At 41.0% G+C, this 18232-nt stretch overlaps 3 protein-coding genes across 3 annotated transcripts; 2 read left to right on the top strand and 1 right to left on the bottom strand.

The window, feature by feature from the left end:
• Positions 1-219: 219 nt before the first annotated feature.
• znf511 (zinc finger protein 511) lies at positions 220-2828 on the bottom strand. The gene is made up of 6 exons (XM_068568785.1): positions 2573-2828; positions 2305-2378; positions 1598-1799; positions 1323-1447; positions 704-973; positions 220-410 (listed from the first exon to the last, which is right to left on the bottom strand). Exons 1-6 carry the CDS (start codon positions 2738-2740, stop codon positions 338-340), a joined length of 912 nt encoding a protein of 303 aa, XP_068424886.1. The 5' UTR covers positions 2741-2828; the 3' UTR covers positions 220-337.
• A 1466-nt stretch (positions 2829-4294) lies between these two features.
• adam8a (ADAM metallopeptidase domain 8a) lies at positions 4295-12854 on the top strand. The gene is made up of 25 exons (XM_068567915.1): positions 4295-4340; positions 4520-4629; positions 4841-4914; positions 5050-5128; positions 5895-5971; positions 6339-6570; positions 7312-7389; positions 7538-7606; positions 8244-8413; positions 8499-8580; positions 8674-8816; positions 8914-9091; positions 9181-9270; positions 9434-9629; positions 9726-9807; positions 9898-10078; positions 10169-10255; positions 10340-10424; positions 10723-10837; positions 10951-11149; positions 11307-11354; positions 11456-11506; positions 11612-11662; positions 11751-11831; positions 12088-12854. The coding sequence occupies exons 1-25, from the start codon at positions 4295-4297 to the stop codon at positions 12130-12132; spliced, it is 2649 nt and encodes an 882-aa protein (XP_068424016.1). The 3' UTR covers positions 12133-12854.
• A 138-nt stretch (positions 12855-12992) lies between these two features.
• Positions 12993-17007, top strand: spef1 (sperm flagellar 1). Its single transcript, XM_068567916.1, has 7 exons — positions 12993-13209; positions 13831-13942; positions 14474-14621; positions 14775-14820; positions 15994-16060; positions 16145-16250; positions 16783-17007. The coding sequence occupies exons 1-7, from the start codon at positions 13080-13082 to the stop codon at positions 16894-16896; spliced, it is 723 nt and encodes a 240-aa protein (XP_068424017.1). The 5' UTR covers positions 12993-13079; the 3' UTR covers positions 16897-17007.
• The last annotated feature ends 1225 nt before the right edge of the window (positions 17008-18232 follow it).

The raw sequence follows: 18232 nt of genomic DNA on the forward strand, positions 1-18232 counted from the left end.
TAAATGTAAATAAAAGTCATCCACTATTTTTGCAAAAATGGCTGACAGTCATGTCAGTCATCGATGTACAGTGTATTTTATATCTGATGGATGAAAAGATGTTTTGTACAAGGAATTAAAATCTATTATGTAAATTCAGTCTTATTTTTCTCTTCCAAAAGCTTCCACTTTTCATTTCAAGATTTCCTTGAACAGCAGGAATGATCACCTGAACCAATGTGTATGTGCATCACATTTTATTTCAAGTCGACAACACATGACAGTTCATATATTATGTCACAAGACAAGAGTATAAAGTTATTTATCTAAAAATCACTGGAAACAGAATTCAGGTGTCTCATTTTCTTCTTCCCCGACTCCCTCTGAAGCCTCGGACCGAGCTGTGACCGAAGCACACGGTTGTGGGAATCCTGAGAGACAAGCGAACAGAAACTATTGTTCTACATCTCAGATCGTTTAGCGTTTGAATAAGAAAAATATTATGAAGAGCTTAACTTACATTATGTTTTAGTATTATATTGTATGCATACATTATAAAAAACATTTGCACAGGTTTTTCCTCAAGAAGAGTGGACTCTTAACTTCCAAGAGTTATTAACCTTACAACATGGTTCAAAGATGGCTGATTTAATCTCTCTTAGTACTGCCTGAGAGGAATTTCAGTAATTCCAGTCATTTCCAACAGACGTGTTGAAAGACTAACCTGTAGGAGTATCGTGGCTTTGGTGGCTCGGTGCTTGTGTTCTCGGTGCTGTGAGGTGCAGCAGAAAGATGGACATGCTCCTCCGTAGAGGCAGCCTTTTCCATGCGAGCAGCTTCTTCCTCACGCACATGCATCTCCATGGAGTCTCCTTGCTCGGGTTGATTAGACAGCACATCACACATAACCTCGCACACACCCTCAGACTCACACACGTCGTCCACAACCTCCATGGCCATGTCTTTCTGCTGCTGTCGCTTTATCTGCCGGGTTCTGTTATGGATGGAATATTAGAAAACCACAAACAAGGGGATTTGATGAAGTCCTGTATAATGATTTATCCCTCGTCAAAAGAATTTGACGGTTTGTAGGGTCAGAAAAAAAACTATTTAAAAAACTTAAGTTAAAGCCAAAAAAAAGAAAGGAAAGTTGCACACTTGATTGAATAAAGCAGAGACGCTTAGTCTATGATATATGAAGCATTGCTTCAACTCAAGGATTTTATTTCAGAGGCATAATTCCTCTTAACTATAACAAACATGGACTCTCCTTGACTGAAACTTTGAGAAATATTTCTACTGAGGATTTGCTGCCATCTAACGGACACAATATGCAGTCTTACCCTCTGTCCTTCTTGGTTTTGTCAAACCTGAAGTCTGGAGGATACTTGTGAATTCCTATCAGGTGGTCCTTCCTGAGTTTGCTCGTCCTGAACTTCTGTCCACAGCCCTCCACCAAACACTGGTACTGAAAAGTGTGAAGGAAGCATCAAGGACACCTTTAAACACTCAGTAGTCTTTAAAGAATGTTTGAAATATTTCATTATGTACAGTTTTTTTTTGCTGCATGATAATAGAGATGTGATGGGGAAGGACAAGTCATCAGCCTTCAGCTCACCATATCTTGCCTCTGGGCGAGGATCGTGAAGAGAGAGTCGTGCCACTCCTGGATGTGAATGTCGAGGAGCCGGGCACTCGGCAGAGAGCGGCGGCAGGAGCAGCACACGTGTCGGTGAAGGGAGTTGTAGTGGTGCTCATACTCCTCCAGACAGCTGAAGGCTGCACTGCAGCCAGAAATGTGGCAGGCAAACTCTGACACACTGAGAAAAGGCAAAAATAGAAGGAAGGTAATCTACACGGGCGTTACAAAGAGCTGCAGTTAAAGAAGAAAGGATCCAATGCTGTGAGCGATGGAATTATCATTTCTGGGGCCAGTCTGTAGATTGTTTAACTCTATGAGCTTCTTTTAGACTGACCAACTAGTCTATATCTCACAACCATGTTGAGGGAGGAATGTAATGGATATAAATGGGGGGGTGATTCTCATATTTTCTCTCACGACACAGTAATTACAACTATGCCTTTAGTCTCTGAAATATTACCACACATCTAATGCATAAGCTTTAAACCCAAAATAATTCATGTGTGATGTATTGGTCCGATTTCATAGCCCCCTTAATAGCAACAATGGGACGATAACTTGGGGAAAGACGATTTTGATTAATTTCAATGTATAATTTAGATTAACTCACGATCTGTGGAATTTATCTTGACATTGATATGCTGAGTAAAAACATCTCAATGACAAGAAAAGGGTGCGCATACCTGAGTATGGGCTTGTCGTCTGCCTCTGAGACGTAGAGATCCTGCAGATACATGTGTCTGTGGATGTCCCCGTCCTGTAAATAACATGAAGTACGTTAAGATACATGTGTCTGTGGTTGTCCATGTCCTGTAAATAACATGCAGCATGTTAAGAGCCATGGCTGTGCATGTCCCCGTCCTGTAAATCACTTGCTGTACGTTATGGCCACCGTTAGCCGGGTGCTCCTGCAGAATGAGTACGTTCACAGTCAGTCCGAGTGACCGTCACCTCAAAGAGCTCGTGATCCCTGTGCAGGTGGATGAGCTGTGGGTTGAAGCTGAACGGATTCCTCTCTTCCTCCTCATCCTCACTTGGCCTCGGCTCCTGTGTGTCTTCATCGCAACTTTTCACCAACGAACAGCCATCCGTCACAAGGAGCAACTCGGACTGCAGCATCGTCTCCAGGTGTTTTTACCCGAGTGGAGAGCTCCAGCTGCCCGCCAGGAGTTTTTTGTTTTGGTCGTACTTGTCGCGGAATGACGACGTCATCGAACATGTTTTTTGGCGGTTGTCAAATAAAGAAAAATGGTGCGTTGTCGCCACCAACTGGCGAGACCAGTGATTCTCAACTGGTGGGTCGTGACCCAGAAGAAAAAAATCCAGCGCTTTTATTTCGAAGGGGATTTTAAAAAAAATATATATTATATATTTTTTTTATATCTTGTGCTCAAACGAGTTGTGCTTTGTCTCCGAGCAAAGCTTCACATTGAACACATATGAGACATATTAGTTTTGAACTGCCTTTAAGAAAAATGAACAGAGAAGACTAAAGACTCTGGTTGAAGAGTCTGACAAGAGTATCTGGTTTCGCTGTCCACATTTAATTTTTTTGGAGAACGTCTCTCGTTCAGTCTTTCTCGTCTTTAACTCAAGTCGCGACGCTTATACGGATTCGCATATTTGATTGGCCGAGTAGCATCACGTGATGTGAGTTACATGCATGTGATTGGTCGGTGCGTTTACTGGCGCTCTGTCAACATTTATGAATTCTCAATTATCGATCGGTCCAGGGTCCAGATATAACGGCGTCTGGGTCCTGATCCGGACCGCGTCCGCCTGCTAGTGACCCAGACGAAACATCCACGTTTGACTGTTAGTTAATTAGCTGATTTGATTAAATTTGTTTGGTATTATGCACAATTTACAATAACGTGAGGGACACATTTACAACTAAATATATAAATATTTGTTAACAAAGATGGCAACTCACACATGCACATAAAGTCACTCGGGAATATGTTTCAATTATAATGGAGTTCAGGGGGTATTGTGCAGGACAATTAACTATATTTTTTCTTTAATATGAAAAAACAACCTTTAAACGAGTCTAATACGGTCTATAATGTAACCAGTAGGTGGCGACAAAGGCCACTAACGGGTTTTAGTGGGTTTGTGTCATTTGATTATGGGTACTGGGTGTGGTTTTTTTCTTTTTCTTCTTCTTTATTTTTTTTTTTTAAAATAACCAGAGTCTCATAATTGAATACAATAAATCTTCCTAGTAAAATTTGTCAATATACGTAACGCACGTAAGTGTTAATCTAGTTTTGATTTGGTGGTAAATGGCTAAAACAATGTCTCAAAGAAAGAACAACTTTCAAATATGCCCAAAGTCTCACAACAACGATTGAGGGGAAATTGAGGGTAGAGCCCACTTTCTTTTTCAAGAAACTGAAAATACACGTTTTCTAAAGGAGGTGTATCAGAGCGTGTTAAATCCCGTAAAATCGCGCGGCTTAATTTAAAGGCTCATTCAGCACTTCACGCTAATGTTGTACAAAAAAAAAAAGAGGAAAACTTTTTTTTAAGCTCCGGTTGTGACTCATGTGGTTTGTCAACCTCAAATGGTAATTTTCAGGATATTACACAGCAAAGAGGGCGGAGTGCTGAGGAGCCTTCTTTCTTCAGACTGCCAAGCTCACAATGACAGAGTCCGCCCGGTAGAGCAACATGCCATGTTCTGGATCTTTTGTATGGATTCTCCTCTCCTTATGGGGTACGACTTATCTGTTTTCCTTCCTTTCTTTCTTTCTTTCTTTCTTTCTTTCTTTCTTTCTTTCTTTCTTTCTTTCTTTCTTTCATTCTTTATTTTTCTTTCTTTCTTTCTTAATTTTTTTTCTGTTATATTTCTTTCTTTCTTTTTTTAATCTTATAAAATATCCCCGATACTTGCAGGAATGATTGTGGGCAGTGTGAGGACTCTACCTCATGTGATGAAGTACCAAATAGTGATACCTCAGAGGCTGAGGGAGCCATCGTTCATTCATGATGCGGCTACACATCAGGTAACACACACTGCTGTACAATCCTGAAAGGTTTTTTTTTTTTTTTATCTTTGGCAAGATGTGTAAAAGTTTCATATCTCTCTCTCTCTCTCTCTCTCTCTCTCTCTCTCTCTCTCTCTCTCTCTCTCTCTCTCTCTCTCTCTCTCTCCCTCTCTCTCTTTCTCTCTTTGTGTGTGTGTGTGTGTGTGTGCGCGCGCGTGCGTGCCTACAGACATACCCTGATGTACTCCAGTACTCTTTGACAATTGCTCGGCAAAACTACACACTGCACCTGGAAAAGAACAAGTGAGAAAACTTAAATTGTCTTGGACTGTGTTTTTAGCACATTTATTTCTGAGTATGCAGGTCTGTACATACTATACTTTCTTTCCTGTTGTGTCAATATTATTGATGTAAAAAAAAAAAAACTGTTCTTCTCAGAGATCTTTTTGGCAAAAACTTCTCAGTGACATACTATTCTGATCAGGGCCCCCAAGTCACAACTACTCCAGATCTTAAGGTATGTACCTTGTCTTTCTGTCACTTCTATTTCACTACCTTTGTGTGTGTGATCATCTTGTATTTTAATGTAATATATCAGTAACAGATGCCTGTGTTGTGGACATATAGACTGTAAGCCTAAAATGTATGCTTGATTGTAACTTACAAACACAAAGTGTAGTTTAGGTTACTTTGCCTGATAATCTGACTGAATTGCCATTTTGTTTTAGTTTTAGTTTTGTAAAATACTGGTGCGGTTCATTTGCTCTCAGTCTAAAATAAAAGTCTCTTAAATGTTCAATACAAAAAAGGGTTTGTAAAATGCAGATGTTCCTGCACTTATGAGTACAGTATTTCCCAAATATACACAAAGTTACCTGTCAATGCTGTACAATTATGATAGCCATTAAACAATATTTAATTCATTCTTCGGAAACTATTTATTTTCATCATTTCCCTCTACAAACATCTTGTCATTCAATGCAATAGCTGACAGTATTGCTTTATTTCAAAATATCTAATGTCCCAATAAATGTAAGTTTCTCAACTACAAAGTTCCTTATTTATGAACATGACACCACCCACTGCAATATTCAGGTCTTATGTGGAAGATGCATTGACATCACAAGGTGAAGTCATTTCCTCTTACCATGACACAACCTATGTACAATATAATCTTTTTCAAATTAAACTACATTTTTGCACTGTGCTTGATAAAAGAAAACACAAGGTGTGAGTCTAAATGTCTCCTTTGAGTCTGAGACAGATAATGAATGTCTGTGCAGGTTCACTGCTACTATCACGGACACATCGTGGGAGTAGAGGACTCCTCTGCCAGCGTGGGACTCTGCTCTGGAATAAAGTGAGTAATGCTATTTTGCATTCTGTATCTCTAATTACAATAGTTTCTCAAAGTAGAGTGACAAATTGAATGATCCCTATAATGATTTGAGACAAAAAGTCGCCCGCTGTGACTCATGACCAGCGTGTACAATCCAAAGAGAGGATTAGTCCCATCGCTCTGTATCTGATAACCTGTAACTTAATCAACAAAGGCCTTAAAAGCGGCCTTCCGTCTGCTATGACAAACTATTGGCTACTGTCAATGCCTGCAGGAGCTGGGAAGCATGATAGATAAAGGCAAGTCCAGTAACAAAGAATAGGATATGCTGAAGAAGAATAAAACGTTTTCCTGTGTCCACTCTGAAGTTCCACTTTTGCAACCGCAGGGGTTTCGTGCGGCTCCAGGACCAAATGTACCTTCTCGAACCTCTGGCCGGCGCAGAGGCGGGACAGCACGATGGCAGACAGAGCTCCAGAGCTCACAGTGACGAGGGTCTCCACGCTGTCTACAACTACAAACACCTGAGGAGGAAGAGGAGCTCCTGTTCCCATGGAAACACAACCACGTTCTACGATCACGGAGCTCGTCCGTCTGGACTGTTCCAGCTTGGCAGCCTGGTAAAGACGCACAGCGTGGACGCAAACAGAAATACACCAGCGTTTGAAGCTTACAGCTGATTCGTGCTGCATTCCTACATTTAATACATTTTATGAAAAAAACTAACAAGAAAGGGGTATGCAGTAAAACACTACATAAAACTTTGAAAAGTATCCAATCACACAATACACAGTTATTGCATCATAGTAGTTATACCTGCATCAAATGTATAATAAAAAACACATTTCCCTTTGTATTAAAAAAATTCACATACATTATTGTTGACCTTCACATAAGCATTTAGGTAAAAGTAACAATTTGAGACAAACAAAGCAAAAATAATAAAGGTAACAAGGTAAAAAAAAGAGGAAAAAAACAAGGAGGAGAGACATAATAAATCAGAAAATATATTTCGAAACTATTACTGAAGGTGACAATTAATTTGGAGGAAACATCATGTTGCATGTTTCAAGAGACAAAGTCCTACTTTTGAATCTTCCTAATTCCTTATGAATACATACTATTTATGTACAGCAACAGCACACCATGCTCTGAAAACATTTGGACACTGAAACACTAAAAACTGTCGACTTCATTAAATATCCTGAAAACCAAAAGGTTGGATCATACCTGCGTTTGAAAGGCACTGTCAAATAAAGTTAATTATTTTATAAAACTGAAATCCAACCAAAACAGATACAACTTACAACAAATACACACTTTAAATATTGTTGACATCTTCCGCCTTTTGTCTTTTTCAGAAAAGCAGAGCCCAGACCAGAGACCGCACAGGAAAACACAAGACAGTGGAGCTTGTTGTGGTGGTCGACCACACGGAGGTTAGATTCCCTATGTTCTTTTCTCTGATGCAACCTATTAATGATAAGGATCTGCATGATATAGACATTCCCCTTCAGGAGTAAATTATCTTTTATATTTGAGATGTTGTTGTTTGTATTACTAATTCAAACAATAATTTATTTTTAGTATAAGAAGTTTGGCAGTAAGAAGACCATAGAGGCCAGAGCGATTGAAATAGCAAACCATGTGGACAAGGTATGTTTGTTTATATGTTGTTTATCAGTTACAATGATTCCACATTGTTATGTAAAAAAAAGAAGCATTGATTTTAGGATGATATTATCTGGGACAGTGAAATAATTCTCACGTTCAAATGAGTGTCAAAGCTTAATTTTGTGTAATTTTAAGCAAATTTACCGTCTGGACTAATAAAGTATTCCGATTATTTGTACCAGAGATTTTGTGTATTTTTATTGGCGGCAGATAAGACTTATAACAAGACAGCACAGCCACGTGCCGGGCACTTGATCACACATCACTTTCACTGTTGATGAAATACAATAAATCTGTCCTGATACTATCTGTTCTTTACTGACTGGAAAATGACCAATCAAAGGAAAGACACGTTCTCTCACTGTGAAAATCTAACTTTAACTGTGAATCTTCCCACCTAAGCTGTTATGTTTCACACATGTCTCACAATCCTCTTTGTATATTCTGAAAGAGAAGAGTCCAACATGAATGCATCCTCAGACTGTACTAGACCCAACAGTTGTTTCCTGTTAAAGAATTATATGATTGGTTGTGTTATTTGTAGCATTACTTTACAATTCATCCAGTTTCGGGTTCATTTCCACTTTATAGTTTGTGCTTACATGTTGCTCTGTTTCAGCTGTATCGCCCCGTGGGTGTTCGTGTGATGCTGGTCGGTCTGGATATCTGGTCTTACAAAGATCAAATGGAGGTCAGCACTAATTCTGAGCTCACCCTCAGTCGCTTCCTCGAGTGGCGTCAGCGGATCCTACTGCCGAGGACCAAACACGACAATGCACAGTTTATCACGTAAGAAAGACACCGCTGTTTTTAACTCGCCACTGAAAAGACAATACCAAGATGATGTGTTAAATATTTCTACTTCCTCACTCAGAGGTGTGGACTTCGATGGTTCCACTGTCGGCTTAGCCAACACCAATGCAATGTGCACCTCTAACTCTGGTGCTGTTAATCAGGTAATTATACTTTTTTGTAACATTTCTGTGTAAAAATATAGAAATGAGTTGTGTGATGTAAATGTCTACTCCACTTTTGTTTACTACGAACAGGACCATAACACTAACTCAATAGGCGTGGCCTCTACTATTGCACATGAGATGGGTCACAACCTGGGCTTGTCCCATGACTCTGAAAACTGTGTCTGTGGCTCCTTAACATCCAAAAGAGGGTGCATCATGGCTGAGAGTGTCGGGTATGCTTAGTTTTTCACATGTACATAAACTCCCCCAAAACTACTTTTCTTAATATTAAATAAGTTAATATTGACCTTCTGTTTCCTTTTTTTCTAGCCTCGTGTATCCAGAGCTGTTCAGCAGCTGCAGTCAGCAGCAGCTCAGCAGATTCTTGGAGGAGATCAACCCTGCTTGCCTGCTGGATACTCCCGCTACTCATCGCCTCTACGGAGGACCAGTGTGTGGAAATGCCTTCCTGGAGCCCGGAGAGCAGTGTGACTGTGGCACTGCAGAGGTTTGTGCAACACACAGGGTACATACATATAACCACACAACCAAAGCACTAAAAGGAGATGAATTGTAATGATCTGCACCCTCTCACAGGAGTGCAAGAATCCTTGCTGCAATGCCACTACTTGTCGACTAAATGTAGGAGCCCAGTGTGCAGAGGGAGAGTGCTGCCACAACTGCCAAGTAAGTAATGCTCACTATCTCCTCTCTACTGTAGTCACGCTGATGATAATTGTGTTACCATATAGATAGACACTGTCTAGCTTTGCCGTCTGGCTGGTTATGTGTGAGTGTTCTTATTTCAGAAGTTCGTACATCACCATCTGTGTTTCTCTCCGCTCTGCAGCTGAAACCGACAGGCAGTGTCTGCCGAGCAAAGACTGGAAATTGTGACCTGGCAGAATACTGCACTGGCTTTTCTGCCTCCTGTCCAACTGACGCCTACACCCAGAATGGCCTGTCCTGCAACCGTGGGAAAGGATACTGCTACAACGGACAGTGTCCCTCACGGCAGGAACACTGCAAGAGACTTTGGGGACCAGGTACCACACATGTGATCTACGGTCTGATTTAGATGTTCTTTGATACGTCGAGACTCTTTCATCTTCAGCTATCTTGTTTGCTATGATTCTGTTTAGATGCTGATGTAGCTCCAGACACTTGTTTCTACAAGCATGGAAACTGCAGAAAGACACTGTTCAGCCAAAGATGTACAAGTCGGTATGAAATCAAAAGCCACAAAACACTGCAATAATGCGTATTGATAGTGTGGTATTGTTGGTATCATTGCTTTGTGGTTTTGGGTTCCAGAGATCAATCCTGTGGGACACTGTTCTGCTCTGGAGGCTGGGAGTTTCCAGTGACATCCAGGAAGTCCTTCTACAAAGTAGGAAATGGAGACATATGCAATGAGGCAACTATGAACCCTGAAGATAACTACCCTGCAGATTTGGGCATGGTGCCTGTTGGTACTAAATGTGGCCCAGACATGGTAAGAAAACTGCCCCGGTTGCTGTTAGCAGTTAGCATGAAAAAAACATATCTAGGCTCCAGATGAGTGAACTGTGCCAATGTCTTTCAGGTTTGTTACAATCAACGGTGTCAAGACTTTAAAAACATAAAAGTGTACGGAACAAATGACTGCTCGGCCAAATGCAACAACCACGGGGTAAGATATCTGTTATTCTCTCAAGCCTTTGGAGCGCTGTATATCTATGATAACGTAACTGACTGTGAGTGTGATCTCTGGCAGGTTTGTAACCATGAGAGTAAGTGTCACTGCGACCCTGGCTGGGCCCCACCTTTCTGCAGTGTGGAGCAGTCAGAACTCCCTAAAGGTATAGTACAAGTCTTTATACAGTTAAACGTTTGATTGCCATGCTGTACACATGGCTGTGTGTGTGTGTCTGTTCCTCTTCTGCAGGATTTAATACTTGAAATGTATCTCTCATAAACTCAAACAAATGTGCTCTGTTCTCATGAACACTGGTTTAATGGAATTCCCCAGTCAGTGGGTACAAATGCAGTAATCATGTTACAGTGCATTTCGTATCCAGAGCGAGTGACGTACTCTATATTGAGCTCCTCCCTCAAGGAATATTGTCACAATCAGTGTGTGTTTGTTTGTCTGCACAGATGCAGGTCTGGTGGTGTTTATTGTGTCACTGGTCGTAGGCCTCCTCCTGCTGTCAGTTGTGGTTATTGGAAGCTTGATGTGCTGCATCAGAAAAAGAAAGCGACCTGCAAAGAGGTACACAACATGATTAGTCTCTGTTGGATCCCTATGTTTGTACATTTAGCTCCATAGACATTTCCATCCTGTCCATTCTTTAATTTTAGCGTCTGTGTGTATTTATTTTTTAGATGGCTCCAGTCTACCTCAGGACAATCCAACCCGTTGTTTCGGTCAATCGGCGCACGAGGCAGCCCTCGCCTTGGGTCCACACACATCAGCCAGCCTACATTTGTGGGATCGTCAGTCACTCAAGCCTGCAAGCCTCTCTCCTGTGCTACTGCCAGACCCCATACTGGAGCACTGAAGCCCAGCAAAACAGCTCCAGTGGTGAGCTCCCAATACACAATGACCACCGATGAGCTCAAGGGATATTCTAAATCGATAGGCCATCATTGTTAAAAAGCTACAAAACCCAGTAAAATTCATGTTTAAAAAGACAAATTAAGCTTTCACCTTCACTAATCTCTGATTTTGTCTCTTATAGCCGCCTAAAAAAATGTCAGATGTACCTCAGCCATCAAAGATTCAACAGGTAATCTGATCTGCTGTTTTGTCTTTAATTAAATGCAGCGTTGTGTATGTGTATTCTTTAGATGTCTGTTTCTCAACCAACACATACATGTTTTTCTTTAGGTTGTAATGCCATTCATGCAGCCTGTTTCAATGAAGTCCATCTATACTGAGGTAAATATGCATATAGTAATGTCTTGTATTCTTTTTAAGGGCTATAATAGTTTGTTTTATTAAATTGTGTATTCTTTTTTTATTTCTTGTTACGTTTCTTGTTAGAATAAGCCACTACCTCCATCCAGACCTCTGCCACCACTTGCAATAAAGCCAGTAAGTGACATTCATTTGTTAGCATTCACACATTTAACTGATCTTGCCATTGCCCCTTCTCTTAAAATGTGAACATCTACTCTCCAAGATCATGAAGCCAAAGCCTCCGATGCCTCCAGTGAAGCCAAAGCCCTCTTCGGTCCGGTCTCCGCTGCCACACACTCATCTGGTATGTATTCAGAGCCAACGTGTCGTTTCTAAACCCTCCAAATCCTGGCAGCTGGTATTTAGACATTCCTACTGTCATTCAAGGCATTCACGTTTATAAAGATGTTTGTGCTTTTGGACATTGTCCCTACATAGCAGTGTAATGAGCATGCAGTGGCCCGGTGTTGGGGAGTTACTAAGCACATAAACATCTCCTGGCCACCACTGAATAACAAGAACAAGAGACATATGATGTTAACAGTACTTGTTTTTTCTAGCTTGCAGGGAGAGCTGCCCTGATGCCCCCCAGCAGGCCCAGATGACCGAGGGAATAATCCTCTGACTGAGGACATTGTTGTTATCACACCTAAGAAGGACATTGAAATCCTCCCAGGCAATGCTCGTCTGTTTTAAAGTGGAAGCAAGATCCACTGAAGGATCGGCAATAAGAGAGTGTTCTGTCACTTGCGGTCGTACTGAGGATTACCGCAGTCTGTGTCCTGGTTATGTAAGCCTTCAGTATGTTGATTGCTAAACCTGAAGCTGTGATTGTCAGACTCAATTTCATGTGCTTTATAAATGACAAATGGTGATGCTGCCATGATAATGTATTTTGTATTTTTTAAGGGAAATGTCTCTCTCTTCCTTGATACTTGTATACAGGAACACTTAAAGAGGCAATTGCACTATTGTTGAGGCGGTAACAGTTTTACTGCTACTATTCCCTCACACCGGTTTTGGTACTGCTTGTAAAAGAAACTGTTAAGGGAATTTAAAATGTTGCACTAACGAGTACTTTACAAATAGTTTTTTACTAACCTCGGGATGCTTGACTTTGTGAGGCTGAATTTTTACCCGTTGCTGTTTTGGGTGTTGATTTGATACATGTGGATTGCAGCCTAATTCTCCAAAGGATAGATTGCATATTGCATATTATTGCGAGCAGCAGGTCCAGCCTGCAGTCACGTGACCGTGGCTCTTCCTTAAAGTGGTGATTCTGCCTCAATCTATCCTGCAAACTTGTACCTGCAAATTCATTTGAACCGTTCATATTTATTGAGCTCTTCTGTGTGTCTGTGAGATGAAGATAACAATAAAAGTTTCATCGCACAATCATCGTCTCAGTCATTTATCACCCAGAGGCCGTCATCATCGCCATTGTTAATTAGCGGTTGCTCAGCAACGCCTTAAACAACCTGGTATCAGGGGGAAGCTAACGAGCTAAAAGTCAGCGGAGCGATCCGGATCTTTGTAAACTCTCCAGAAACAGATGTTGATGGAAGAGCAGTCAATGGACCGAGAACTCGACAAAGAAGAGCTGCAGGATCTGTACGCGTGGATAGACAACATATCTCTGTCCCGGCCCAAGAGACACATCACCAGAGACTTCAGCGACGGAGGTATCGTTTACCAACGCGCCTCATGCACCACTGACTGGGTCAGGACCGGTCATGTAGTCACTAGAAACTTTGATAGCAGCTAAACAACAACTTAGATACAATCTCACACTTTGTCCTGGACGTCATCTGTACAGTAACTAGGTCACTATAGCTAATTAACTAGTCGTTATGTACTCTGTAACTAGCCAGCTAACTTAGTTCACTAGTTAATTTGTTCACTAGTCAGTCATTATATGTACTCTGTAACTAGTTCACTCACTAATTAACTAGTCGTTATATGTATTCTGTAGTTCACAAAAAAATTACCTAGAGATCATATGTACTCTGTAACTACTTTTTAAACTAATTAACTAGTCATTATCTGTTCAAGTTTGGTGATGACCCATAACATAACTGCCCTGTAGACAGAAGCACAGGTCACTGATTAGCTTTAGCTTTACTGGTCAATATGCCAAACAAGTAGAGCTAAGTTTGCATCTGCTGGCAGAGGGAGGTGAAGGAGGAATATGACCTCAAACTAGTTTCCCTACCTCATCTTTTCTTGGCTATTTTGTAGTTTGTCAGCTCAAATGTCTACTTGTTTGTTTACTTGAACTGACTTCTCTGGTGAACCCTCTGTAGTGATGGCTGCAGAGGTTGTCAAGTATTTCTTCCCAAAGCTTGTTGACCTGCACAACTATATTCCGGCAAACTCCACACTGCAGAAGCTCAGTAACTGGAACCTTCTCAACAGGCAAGACATCATAAGACTTGGGTTTATTCATTTGGTTATTCAAAAGTATCTGATGATGGTTGCTGCACCCATAGGCAGGAGACTATATGTAGGTTGTGAATAGGAAGGAAGGTGCCACACAGTCACTGCCTCGGATCTGAAAAGAGCCACATTCAACAGCACACTCAAGAGAAAAGTTGATATCAAGATTCATATCGCTTAATCCAAATGGCCGTAAATGCTTTCTGCTTTTAAGTCAAATGTTACAATTTGTTGAGCACTACCAAGGGCCTCTGCATCTGGTCATGAGAACCAATCCAACACACACCCACTCATCCTCTCCCAGGCTGGGAATGTGGCACATAGCCAGTGATAGATTTATGGCTCTCCACTGTAAACAAATTGGCACCTTTATCAGTGTATAGTCACCATGCATTGTCATAAGTTAAACCTGCTGTTGCTGTTGTAACTAATTCTAATTTTCACAAGTTATTTATTGGTTATTCCTTATTTGTATTAGAAACATCTGTGTGTTGTTTCTTCTGTGAACAGGAAGGTGTTTTCCAAGCTGAACTTCCAAGTGCCTGAGGACACAGTAAAGAGGATTGTACTGAGCACTGCAGGAGCGATAGAGCCAGTACTGAGTGCCCTCAGAGAGAAGATAGACAAGAAGCTGGATAACACTACAGATAATTTACTGGTGTGTACTGTATGTCTGTGTGTATGCTCAGAGGCATACATAGCATAAGCCTGGTTTTGTCTATTTGAAAGCTAAAAATTACTGTGGTTGTCAGTCTTCCATTGTTACTAGAAAATCAACCACATTTTTTATATATTTTTCCTCTGAACTCAGGATTTGGAATACTATGAAACCAGAAACCAGGAGAACCCTCATACAGGTAGTTATTATTGTAATTGAATTCACCCGAAGCCATTTTATTGCTTTCATCAACTTTTCTTTACTCAATCCAAACATTTGTAAAAACGTTATCCTCTGACCAACTTGTCTATTGCCATATTTGCCATTACATTACATCACAGGACATTAAGATTTCTGCAGAATGTACAACCGGAAGATCCTGTGATTAAGTCAGTGGCATGGGGAATTCAAATGGATTACAATGACATCGACTGCTGAATTAACAAGAATGTTATTACTGTTTTTTGCCCACATGCCTCGTGAATGATGTGTCATTATGTTAGTGTCATTTCTGAAGTGTAATAGCTGACAGAGTCAGTCTATAACCTTGACTGAAGCTGCACGGTCTTAAATGGGCCTTTTTTTTTAGCACAGAGAGGGAAGTGGGTGACTATTTTTAATGGTGCTGTATCTACTTGTCTGATGACAAACACAAAATCAGCATATTCAAGACACACTAAGGTGTTATTTTGTGTCTGACTGTTCGGTGACTGATGTGAAGGTGGATTCTGCCTCTGAACGCTTCTCTACTTCCTTCCTCCAGCCTGTCTTAATATTGTCAGCATTTGCGCCTTGCTCACATCTCTGTGTTAATGCTAATCTTTCCAACTGATAGCAGCGACAACACAGACACACAGGCATACCTACATTTAACAGCATCAGACAGGCAGATTAGAGAATGCCAACACCTTTCGGGAGTAAATCGGTGACATGTCTTTTTTCTGTTTGCCACACCTCATCTGTCCCTAAAACAACCCTGAAAAGCTGACCTCAGGCCAGCGCCTCCTCCCTTTGCTCTTTCCTCTTCCATCCACTCCCCATCCGCTATCAGACACACAGCCCAGGACCTCATATCAGCTCCCAACATCAGCAGATGGCCTTTATCACTGGATTGAGCTCAGCACTGCAGGACTTAAAGGCCTCCTCATTTTTCTCTTTCTCCACCTTCTAATCTTACTTTCCTGTTTCTCCCTCTTTCTGCTCCCAGTCATCGGCTATCTGCCTCCAATCCCCCTCCCTTTGCTCTAGTTGTGTCCGTAAGATTTATTGGATAAGTCCCTTAAGCTTTCTACCAATAGCAGAGTTTTTAGTCATTCTTGTGTGTTCATATTATAGTTGGAGAAATGTTATAGTTTTGTTTTGTTGTCTTCAGAAATCCCTCAGACGGAAGCGATATGTGTGACTCAGACGAAAGATGAAAAAAGCAAAATAAAAAAGGGGTATGACCAAAATATTTAGCTTTTAATATGAATCAAACGCAGTGCTACTCATATTAATGGGTCTTATGTTCTTTCACTGCATAGAAAACCGCAACAGACAGCGCAGTTGTACCCAAACATGGACCCGAGTGTACGACTACTCCTGCTGGAAAAAGAGCAAGCTGTCATGGCTATGCAGGAGACTGTGGAGGTACACACACACACACACACACACACACACACACACACACACACACACACACACACACACACACACACACACACACACACACACACACGCACACACTAAGCTGATTGTTAGAACATCTGCATACAAAGTTGTCTTCCATTTTTTTATATCCTGTGGAGGAAGAGCTTTGTCACATGTAATATTGTTGCAGGTGTGTGTGTGTCAGAGAGAGAGAAAGAGAGACGTTTAGATGTGTGTGATACAAATGCGTCATAAGCTGTGTCAGCAGTGGTGGTCAGTGAGTCAGTATCTGTGCAGCGGATATAACTTTTTTTCTACTCTCCCTGTGGCCACATCTGCATGGCAAGAAATAATAATGACGGAAATGTACAACATCTCCTTTTTAGCACTTTTGGAAGTTTTCATCATTGAGATAATTCACAGTTTTAGAAATCAACGTCACATAGTTTTACCACATTCCTTTTGCGTGTGTGTGTGTGTGTGTGTGTGTGTGTGTGTGTGTGTATGTGCGCGCGCGTGTGCGTGTGTCTAGATCCTGCAGATGAAAGTGAAGAGGTTAGAGCATCTGGTTCACTTGAAGGACCTACGCATTGAAGATCTGATGCGCCATCTGGAGACATACAAAGCAAAAGGCAAAACATGTTAACATGAAAAGTGTATGTTAAAAAAGGATTTCTCTCATTTGCAGCTATTTTCTCAGCGACTGCATATTATGTCTTTGTGCAAATGAAAATCTACTATAAATGGTGTAAGACAATTTGAGCTGTTGCTCGTTGCTTTTTTGTGACGAGTGTGTAGAATGTGATTATCAAGTGTTTATGTAGCAACGGTCATCTTTGACCTTCTGTGCCTACGACTTCTGACCTTAAAGTGCTTAATACATCAACTGACCTCTTTAACATTCCTAATAGTCTTGTTAAACATGACAGAGTTGAGCAAATCAGCAGAGTAGAGATTTGAAACAGTGAAAGAAACCCAACAAAATGATATGCGGTGTTAGGTTTATGACTGTCACTCAGTTACTGGCCAAGTCTAAAATTACATCATTCATTTTCTATGTAACTCTTGTTCCTGTTCAAGTGTGAAGTTTGGTCTAAGATAGATCGCAGTTATTAATGACTCCATTTTCCACTGTTTCAAGCATAATTTTCAGAATACATGCAGATGACCAAATAGAGTAAACCACAGCTGACACGGATCACAGCCTGTGTTCTGTCACTTGAAATATAAAGCTTACTTCCTTTCATGAAGTATCAAGTCATGTCAGTGAGATGGGGTTGGGCGGTTGATCGACGTTGTCCATCAGTGTTCCTCTGTTCCTGCGTAGTCTTTGATCCCGACCCCTCAGTTGGTGTAGAACAACTAGACACAGACCACCCACTGAGCTGTATCAAGATCAGCTGATCTTTTTTAGCGGCCTGCAGCTGTGACTGAGCTCTGTCGAGTTGATCGTCTTCATACCACCTAATCAATCACCATTTTTGAGCTTACGACAATATAACACTGAAGTACAAAGCTCTGTGGCGAGTTAGTGAACAACTAGATCAGCACATTAGTAACTCAGAACAGCTTTCCATGCCTCTTAATGTCTGTTCTGGGCCCTTTACTCTATTTTATTCAGAAGACATATTTGCACTATCATCTCCTGTCTTGTCTCAAATCATTCCTCTTTTGTGAAACAGCTTGTACTCCCAATAGAGTATGTTAAGTAAAAGAGGATGGTGAGACTCAGCTAATCAGCTAAACCAGCTTCCTCCATTTTAGACCATGTCCCATTAAAGGTCAGCACTGTCAACGCAGCTTGTGGTTAACTGTGGAAAATGTAGGAATAAAAGTTCACACACAACCCCTCCCCATTAAAATAAACAGTTTTACATGATGTTACATGACCTTGACTCAATGTAAGATATTTTTCAGAACAAAGCCCCATTCAGAGCCAAAGAAGATACAAACGTTGTCCAGGATGAGTGGAAGCCTACTTC

The sequence above is a fragment of the Clinocottus analis genome, unplaced genomic scaffold, assembly GCF_023055335.1.
Source record: "Clinocottus analis isolate CAN_PGR_092001 unplaced genomic scaffold, fCliAna1.0.p SCAF_8, whole genome shotgun sequence".
Classification (NCBI taxonomy): Eukaryota; Metazoa; Chordata; class Actinopteri; order Perciformes; family Cottidae; genus Clinocottus; species Clinocottus analis.

Excerpts from the sequence above, each read along its gene's own strand:
- znf511 (XM_068568785.1), bottom strand. The coding sequence starts at position 2,740 with ATGCTGCAGTCCGAGTTGCTCCTTGTGACGGATGGCTGTTCGTTGGTG. Across the intron at positions 974-1,322 it reads AAAACCAAGAAGGACAGAGG|AACCCGGCAGATAAAGCGAC; the intron begins GTAAGACTGCAT and ends CATCCATAACAG. Across the intron at positions 411-703 it reads AAGCCACGATACTCCTACAG|GATTCCCACAACCGTGTGCT; the intron begins GTTAGTCTTTCA and ends CTTGTCTCTCAG.
- spef1 (XM_068567916.1), top strand. The coding sequence starts at position 13,080 with ATGTTGATGGAAGAGCAGTCAATGGACCGAGAACTCGACAAAGAAGAG. Across the intron at positions 14,622-14,774 it reads ACACTACAGATAATTTACTG|GATTTGGAATACTATGAAAC; the intron begins GTGTGTACTGTA and ends CTCTGAACTCAG. Across the intron at positions 14,821-15,993 it reads CCAGGAGAACCCTCATACAG|AAATCCCTCAGACGGAAGCG; the intron begins GTAGTTATTATT and ends TGTTGTCTTCAG.
- adam8a (XM_068567915.1), top strand. The coding sequence starts at position 4,295 with ATGCCATGTTCTGGATCTTTTGTATGGATTCTCCTCTCCTTATGGG. Across the intron at positions 9,092-9,180 it reads GTGACTGTGGCACTGCAGAG|GAGTGCAAGAATCCTTGCTG; the intron begins GTTTGTGCAACA and ends ACCCTCTCACAG. Across the intron at positions 9,630-9,725 it reads CAAGAGACTTTGGGGACCAG|ATGCTGATGTAGCTCCAGAC; the intron begins GTACCACACATG and ends GATTCTGTTTAG.